This window comes from Ictalurus furcatus, chromosome 13, assembly GCF_023375685.1.
Source record: "Ictalurus furcatus strain D&B chromosome 13, Billie_1.0, whole genome shotgun sequence".
NCBI lineage: Eukaryota > Metazoa > Chordata > Actinopteri > Siluriformes > Ictaluridae > Ictalurus > Ictalurus furcatus.
In genome coordinates this window covers 27,081,339-27,090,595 of record NC_071267.1, presented here as the reverse complement: position 1 = coordinate 27,090,595, position 9,257 = coordinate 27,081,339, and the positions used below count along the sequence as shown (strand labels likewise).

Below are 9,257 nucleotides of genomic sequence, written 5' to 3'. Positions count from 1 at the left end.
CACAATGACGTTATTAGGAAATATTGTTAGTCTGGAGATGACGAGTGAAAAAACACTACAAACGCCAAAAACCAAAAACCAGACGTCAAGGACCAATCAGTTTATGACCAAAAATGCCTTGAAAAAGATATTTGATTATTTGAATCAGATATATTTGAAGTAGTTCAGTTTAAAACCGCAGTTAGAAGCTGTATTATACGTATATTTAATTAATATTAATATTGCACTCTTTATTTTCCTGTCTTTCGAGAATTGCTGCGCAGAATCGACTCAACTGATTCATATTCACTGGAATCAGAATCATAGTCAACTCCAGAGTTGTCTACATCAGGTACAATGCCATTAAAGTACGTCGTAATATAAGGGCTGGAGGACTCGAGTCTGGTCTTAAAATGTCTTCTGTATTGACTTTACATTTGTATTTGGACTTTGTTTCGGTCTCGAGCGTTGTTTCAACTGAAAGTTGATGTTTGTGTTGTCTTTTCTTTTCGCAAGAAGTTTGACAAGAAGCCAAACAGATTAATCATTGGTGCAATACACACATGAAGCCAACTAGTTGAAGTGAAAGCTTGCTCTCGAAAAGGATTTGATGCTCACGATCTTTACTTTAATTTGCATTTGACCCGCTTAAGACTAGCCCTGTGTCCCAATTGGCACTCTATCTGTACTAAATAGTATTCGAGATGAGAATTAGTGTGTCCCAAATCGTAGTATGTTGAAACGAGTATCCTAGATGTACCTGGGTGGTCTACTATTTCTGCTAGTGGACTCTTGACCTGTTGGTCTTGGACTCGATCTCAGGTAGTCCTGGTTTTGACTCGATCTCAGGTAGTCCTGGCCTTGGACTCGATCTCAGGTAGTCCTGTTCTTGGACTCGATCTCAGGTAGTCCTGGTCTTGGACTCGATCTCAGGTAGTCCTGGTTTTGACTCGATCTCAGGTAGTCCTGGTCTTGGATTCGATCTCAGGTAGTCCTGGTCTTGGATTTGACAGTGGTGTTCTTGACGACAGCCATACATATTATTGTTCTGTCTATCTATTTGTTGTCAAATATGATTTTTAGGTACAAAATCTGAACAATTCCAATAATATAGATCTTGTGATACTATTGGCTAAAATTTATAAACATAGATCTTAAATGTGCAACACAGAAACCTTTAGACGAGCTGAGTAAAGTGGCATGTTTAATTATATTTTGTTAGAAAACACTCATTAATTGTCTTTCAACCTTGCATGAACTGACTAGAGTATGAATGAACACAATAGAAAGAAAGCACAAAACATCAAGGCAGGTGAACTTCCTGGGATTTGTCCAGAGTTTCTCAACAATTTTCCTTTATGAGGATGAATATACACCGATCAGCCATAATATTAAAACCACTGACAGGTGAACCACTGACTCGTTACTGTGCTGGAATTTAGTAAGCAGTGAGTGAAAAGTCAGTTCTCAAAGTCGATGTGTTGGAAGCAAACTGGGTCAGAGTGTCTCTAAAACGCCAGGTCTTGTGGGGTTTTCCCGGTATGCAGTGAATGACAGTACCGACCAAAAGTGCTCCAAGGAAGGACAAACAAGTCCGGTCCATGGAGGCGACACTTCACAACTTACACGACTTAAAGGATCTGCTGTTAACATCTTGGTGCCAGATACATCACATCACACCTTCAGAGGTCGTGTGGAGTCCACGTCTTGACGGGTCAGAGCTGTTTTGATGGCACAAGGAGGACGTACACGATATTAGGCAGGTGGTTTTAATGTTATGGCTTATCTGTGTATCAGTGGTATTGTTACAGGACTATTATAATTGTTAGTTATTGTTAGTTAGAAGGTTATTTACTTCATTACTATAATCTGAAGAACTAAATTGTTAACTGGGCTGTTAATCATGAGTCCAGGTTTTTGGACATGGGGTGGCAACGGTGGGTCAGCATGTCACTTCGGGGTGGCACCATCTACTGTAATGATATAATACTGAAATGATTTGGTCAAGCTGTAATGATGATTTAAATCATCGTTAGTTTATTTGTTTGGTGGAAGCTGGTTGGTGGAAATGTGGCCACGCCCCTTTCGGTGATAAAAACGATTGTACTAACTGTCCGTGAGTTCGTTCACTGCTTTTGCGGGACAACTGTGCGATGAGATCGACACGTGCTTGAAGAAAGCCTGATCGAGATCGATGTCTTGACCCTGAATGAGAATCCTTTCCAAACAGCCCTGGAGGTGGTGCGCGTCCGTCGAGTCCTCAGTCTCACCTGCAAAAAAACGTTTACAGTAAAGTGTCAAATCATACAAAACACTCACAAGCACAAGAGTATTATATTCGTATTAGTATCATTTTTCTTGTAATATTAATCATTATGCTTCCCAAAACAATCTCCTCATGAAAACGAGACAAAAATAAACTATAAAAGAATTTACACACACACATATATATATAATTTTATGATGTAAAACTACCGTTTTCATATTAATTAATGCATTTGTTCACCGCAAAGTACTCGTTTCAAAATTAATAGCGCCCCCACGTTTAATATTTATACATTTAACTGACTTGTTTACGTCAACAATCTGTTTCTGTGTTTTGTGTGTTCTTTTTTTTTTTTTTTTAAAGTATAACAATTTCTTATTTAGAATGTCCTCGGGTGCCAATAATTTTTATTTATTTATTATCTTTAAAAAATGTTGTTGTTTTTTTGTGGAGAGAATTTATTTTGGACACAATATTTGATCGGAAGGTTTTAATGATATATTATTATTTATTTCTAGTTTTATACAATGTATTTGTTCTTATCTATTCATCTTTGACATTTTGAATGAATTTTTAGTGCTTTTACACCGAAATGACTTCATGTTTCTCAGAGACCAGAAAAATCGATTTAATTATAAATAAAGTGAATTTTATTTGTTCATTTTAATGAGGGGTGTAAATAATTCTGGAGTTGACAGAAAAGCAAAGGACTGCAGAAACTTTAGGACTAAGTGACACTGGTATATTTTATCGATGTAATTTCCTATTAAATGTACGGTAGCAGTAGCTTTACCCGGCACTCCACCGAACGCTAAACTCATCCCCTCCGTCCAACTGGAGAGGAAGTCGATGCTCTTGTTCTCCAGCTCTATCTCGCCGTTTAACACCAGGGAATGCTTCAGTAAGGTCAGAGTCAGCTTGGTGGACTCAGCAGTGTTGCTCGAACCGGATTCTTCCTTCAGCTCCACGGTGAGAGCCTGGAATACAGCAAAACGGTTTTATTCGTTGCTCACGCAGTCATTCAACTCCTAATGAAGCACAAATTATTCCGTCTACTGTGAATTATTCAATAAGGTATAACAGGGCAAGAGTTTCTATAAAGAAAGATAAATATTTGCATTACATTATAGCCACGTGTAATACGTTATGAATGTAAATATGCAAATTTGCACAATGTTTAATCATAGAATCAAGGACAAACAGGTAATGGATGTAGATGTGATATTGTGTGGGATGCCGAGTATGCTGGGCATATGGACCCACCACGAGGCCCAAATCACCACATTGGGATCTTTTTTTTTTTATTGTTTTTTAAATTTTTTTATTTTATATCCACTAACACATTGTATCCATTAATAGTCTAGTCAAATAAAATGAAAATCTGTAAATTATGGAAACTCATAAGTGAAAGGTAACTCGCTGTCCTGTCACGCGAACAAGAACATGTCGGCTGGAGAGAGGACGTTGTCGAGTGCCTGAAAGCGAAAACGTAAAAAAAATAATGATTATGGTAAAAAGAATGAAAAATGAAAAGACCTTACAAATGAAGTCTTTACAAATCAGAATAAACAGAATATCGGTTGTGATGATTCCAGTGACAGACAGTGAAAGAGTAGAGAGACTGATGGTGAGGACATCAGTGAGGATTCTAGCAGTGAGACCGGACCACAGATAATCAATAGCAATAATCAAGTCACCTTCAGCACCAGCGGACTACAGGACAGGCTAGCAAGAGGGAGGCGCTAAGATGCAACGTATACCAACGGTCCGTGAGAGTGACCACCAGCAGTGCCCACCAGCAGTGTCACTGATGAAAGTGAGGAACAACAATCGAAGAAGCAGAGAATATAAATGTCGAGGTGTTGCTCAGTCGTGATGCAAAACTGGCCTTGCCCAGGTAACTTCCCCAGGTAAAGTTCCCCGGTAAAATCCCCCGGTAAAATCCCCCGGTAAAATCCCCAGGTAAAATATTTCTTTATATTTACTGCCTTCCTGAATGTGATGTCTTCTTCAAAATAGGAAGGAAAATTGTTGCCACGTATGAAATGTATGTATGTAATGGTGGGAGTGTTTATCATACCACCGTAAAAAGACAATACTGTATCATTGTGTGAGACTCTGGGACTGGGGCCAATAATTCTGTCTTGCATGCCTCCTTCAAAACTGTTCACGGTGCCCCTGAACGGACTTAACGTAATAGAATGCGTAGCGACGCAGGGAGGGAAGTTCCTGCTTAGGTTCCTTCCTAATCCGTCCCTGGATATGAAGACTCTCCTGTATCGCTCCAGCTTCTAATAGACATTTTTTTCTAAAAGTTATATGATTTATTATATCGTTTGCTGTGTTCATACCCTGCTCTCCTTTCCCTTAACCCCGGGCAAGATGTACTGAAAACTGAGGCTCTGAAGACTCAGCAGTGTCCCACGCCAAGATCCATACACCTCGATCGTGATTCCTTTCTCTTCTGCTTCCACTCCAGGAAGATCTGCGGCAATACAGAGAGCAATTATTATTAACAACGCAACGGGATAGTCAACGGGATTTCAAAAAAACAATGTGTAACTGCAACAACAACAACAACAACAACAACAACAACAAAACCACACATGAAAGTTTCTAAATTATATCAGTACAAAAGTTTGCATCTCCCTTTCTGAATGTGATCTACTGTTTAATAATAATAATAAAAAACATGTTTTATTTTAATAACAACCTAAAAAAGTCTTTACACCGTGATTCTCTTTTTAACTTCAAAAAGAAGCGCTATAAGGAACCAAGTGAGATGTCTCAAAGATGTCTCAGATTTAATGGATTATTATTACTTGGATTAGTACAAATTATACAATTGTTTTTCTTACAATTTTAGCCTTTTTTAAAAAAAAAAAAAAAAAAAAAAAGTCGGTAAATTGTTGCCATATGGAAAGTATCATATAGTCAAAAATAACACAAAATGTGTGAGAATACAAATTCCAATTACTACACTCTCCAGACTATACGTCAGCATGTAAAAGTTATATCAGTCAGTATATGTAAAAGTACAGCTGTGAAAAATAAATAAATAAATAAATAAATAACCCTATGTGTATGCTTTTTACTCACTCAAAATACACACAAAAATTAGATCCAAACATGTTTTGTGTGAAGTATCTTACACCAGTTTTTCCTCACCTTGAATGTGAAAAAATGTAAACATACTATTTGAGACGCCCGAGTATCTTTTTGTTTTGCTGTGTAGGCCTGTTTTAGGTCAGGAACGCACGTAACACAGTTCCGTTATCGCATCTGGTCACATATGGCAATTTAACAAAATACTAAAAATATATCAACTTCTCCTTTAAGTAGAATTGCCTCATTGAAAAACGTATTACATTTTGAGACCACTTCACCTGACCTTCAGATGACCTTCACCATGCCATGTGATTACAGAAAAGGAAGTGTAAGCAGCACTTCCTGGTCCTGTGACATGGCATTTTTTTTGTTATGTCCAATTTCAAGCCCCCCTTTTTCCAGTTACACGGGGAAATATTCATTTTGTATGATTGTCTGTCAAACTGTTGGAGGAAAAAAATAATTACTGCCTTATGTACACCATGCAATAAAGGGTTAATGATGTTTCACAGTTAATTAGGACGTAAGTTACACTTTTAATCACTTTGAGCTGTATTTTAAATGCATGAAAGCTGCTGTATAAATAAGAACTGCAGCATTAGACACCCACCAGATGTGTTAAACAGAGCTAATCCACTTCCAGGAAAGTAGCTGCCTTTCTTGATCTCCAGAAAGCAAGGCGATGGTTTCCAGCTCGGCTCTACGTCCCAGAGAGAGCTCAGGTTCAGCCAGTTTCCTGCCCGTACGCACGCATCCATCTCAGGGTTAAACTGAGAGAGCAGGAGCGAGGGATGAGCTCACCTTACACTTACACCATAATAAGCACTAGAAGAGAATACAATATGTAACGTCATCTGACTGACAGGATGCAGGAGCCTCTTCTTATCCACCAGCATCCCTCCGAGAGCCAGGCGTATCTTCCCTGTCAGCACGTCCTCTGTCTGATCCGACTCCATCCCCACCACCAGCTCCGCCTTATCGTTGATTTCCACCACCACGTACTTCCCCTCGCTGCGCAGCTCCAGCTGACAACACAAAGGGGAAAGACATCGGTTCAAAAAAGAGATTCAAATGTAAATAGTACACAAGCTTTTAAACAATGCGACACACAACAGACATTTTACAGAATGCACTCTAGTAAAACAAAGAAACAAAGAACTGTGTCGTAATTATCGGCACCCCTGGCAATTCGACCATCTTCCTGACTGTTTGGTTTTAGTTGTTGGGTCTTAGCTCATCCTTTATAACTGTACCTGGTTGTGTCCTAACCCTGCTTCCCGTTTTTCACGTCTTAGCTCCTGCCTGCAAGGAAGTGGAGAACGGTTGCGAGAAACACCCACTACTGTGCCGAGTTTTTCCATTTGGAGATGACGGCTCTCACGGTGGTTCTTTGGAGTCCCAGAGTCTTTGAAATATCTTTGTAACCCTTCCCAGACTGATGTCTTTCAATCACCTTCTTCCTCATCATTTCTGGAATTTCCTTCAGCTTTGGCGTAGTGTGTTACTGAGTAAGACCTTTTACCCAACTTCCTGCTGCTGAAAAAGTTCTATTGAAGTGTTGATGTGATTGAACAGGGTTTGCAGTAATCAGGCCTGGTTGTGTCTCGTCCGGCTGAATCATTTAAAAACAGTATTGTGTGTTTACTCGGGTTGCCTTTGTTTTATCTTAGATTTTGTTTTCATTTCTGAAACAATTTAGTATGATTTATTCCGTATTTTAGTTTTTTTCCATAGTTCATTCTGTTTCCTGGTTTCGACCCTTGCCGTAGCTGTTTGAATGATCATGAATCCCAGTGTACTGATCCATGCTACAGACTGCTTGTCTAAGACATTTGGATTTTGGATTTGAGTAAACCTCAAGCCGAGCGTGCACACTGAGTGCTCATCATCTGTCTCATCTCACCGGTTCACACATGATTGGGAACTGCACTGGAAATTATAAAAGCTCAGCTCTGTGGTGTGGGAAACTACGTTTTTGTGCGAGCCCAGGGGAAACTTTTGCGTCATATTCGGTTTAGACGATCCAAATACGTAGGACTCGAATTGAACTGCTCATCAGAGACAGCTAGATGTTCCTCTGCAGTTCCTTGAAGCTTGACATAGTTCAATTATCCCTGAGGATCTGGAAGTAGAACAGACCCGTATCATCACGTACTGTATATCACCATCACTTTATTTATTTATTTCTTTAACGATTTATGACCATTTTCCATTATGTAAACTTGGTCCTTGGAGATTTTATGTAAATATTTAATATTTCTTGATAAAGTTAGTTGGTATTTGTTCCTACTTCAGCCCTTCATAACACAACACACACAAGCTTTTATAAAGAAATACTGCAGGATTTATGTTTAGGATTATATCAAATCATCATGTATAGCTCTTTGTCTTTACATGAAACAGATAAGAGAAAGGAAGCCTTATTTACCATCATGGTTGCTGTATCTGTAATTTATTTAACCTACAAAAATGTATTGTTCTGTCTTAACAAACAACACTATTTCTGCATACGTTGATCCCATTTTTAATCGTACTGGTTATGAAAACAGAATTCCAGGGGACATATTTTAACCAGAGGACAGCCTAAGAGAAGTCTACTGTACGTCCAGGTCGACTCTTTTCACACTGAAATGGACTTCAGTCAGGTATTTAATTTAATTTATTTTTTTTATTTATTCAAATATTTAGATTCGTGAAAATTTGCTTTCTAGATTTCGTGTGGTATAAACTATTAAAAATCAGTCAGTTTTCTTTTAAATAAATAAAAAGTGAAGTAATTTGCTATTTTAGTGCTTGCCAAGAAGCAACAAAAATAGGATAAAAAATTTCCTCTTTACTCCTTTTTCATTTGGAAAGAAAAGCAAACAGACTGAAAGCCATTTTGTTTACCGCCATTTTGTGTTTTTGTCTTGGCGATTTTCTTAGTTATGTTTTAAGTAAAGCGTTCATTTTACGACAAGAAGTTTAGCAATTTTACAAATGTCAAAAACATTCGTACATTTATGTGAAATTAAGTTTCTACAAACATATTAAGCTATTCATATATTATTGAAATTAATTACTTAATTTTTTGCGAATGTTTTCTGATGTTTCATGGGTTGCCATGACCTAAAACAGAGTGCCATATAATTCACTTATGATATGAGGAATAAGAGAGCGTCAAAACATTTTTACTGTCATGGTTTCCATGGTGACAAGGTCCATATGCTCAAGTGTGTGTTGATTTCTGCCCACAACAATCCCCCCCCCCAACCCCCTCAAAAGGTTTGCTTATTACCATATGGTGAACAATACAGATGTTGTGTGTTAGTTCTTGATTATTTAGCCCTGTTTAGAACATTTCCTAGTTTTGACCCTCATTTCTTTTTCCCATTTCTTGATCATAAGCTACCCTCGAATAACACTCTCTGAGTGTTTTAACCCCTGACGTGCACTCCGACAACAATTCCTAGATTACTCACGTACTGATTTTACACGCCTACATCCTGCACGATTCATTTTATCCTGTTCCTCCTTTGAGAATTTAAGTGGGGGCCAATAATTGTGACACACGCTTTAAGAAATCACCAGTGGAAGACTGACATATTTATCATTTCATCCACATCAAGTGTTCATTATATAACCATTTCCAGCTCGCTTCTACCAGTAATTACTTGCGAGATGATGTATTAGAAGACGCCGATGTTGTAGACGTTAAGGAAAACTCTCACCTTGTGCCAAACTCCGTCGTTCAGTTTGGGTCCTCCTTTCACACTGGCCAGCATATTCGCTTTTCTGATCTGCACTTCAGGAATGCCATCACGCAGAGAAAGCACAAAAAAGTCCTGGCCCTCTTTGGTGTCTCCGTAGAAGATGATGCCCTCCGGATCGAGGGTGCGAAACTCAAAGTTGGAGGTGATGCTGC

At 38.5% G+C, this 9,257-nt stretch overlaps 1 protein-coding gene across 1 annotated transcript in view; it reads right to left on the bottom strand.

Moving 5' to 3' along the window:
• Positions 1–1,166: 1,166 nt before the first annotated feature.
• The window catches only part of shbg (sex hormone-binding globulin), a 15,537-nt gene continuing 7,446 nt past the window's right edge, over positions 1,167–9,257 (bottom strand). The window contains exons 3-8 of the mRNA XM_053639374.1: positions 9,064–9,253; positions 6,217–6,378; positions 5,964–6,123; positions 4,597–4,730; positions 3,039–3,222; positions 1,167–2,249 (exon numbers count right to left, since the gene is read on the bottom strand). Of these exons, the coding sequence (XP_053495349.1) occupies positions 2,086–2,249; positions 3,039–3,222; positions 4,597–4,730; positions 5,964–6,123; positions 6,217–6,378; positions 9,064–9,253 (994 nt within the window). The 3' untranslated portion in view covers positions 1,167–2,085. The remainder of the gene's footprint in view (positions 2,250–3,038; positions 3,223–4,596; positions 4,731–5,963; positions 6,124–6,216; positions 6,379–9,063; positions 9,254–9,257) is intronic.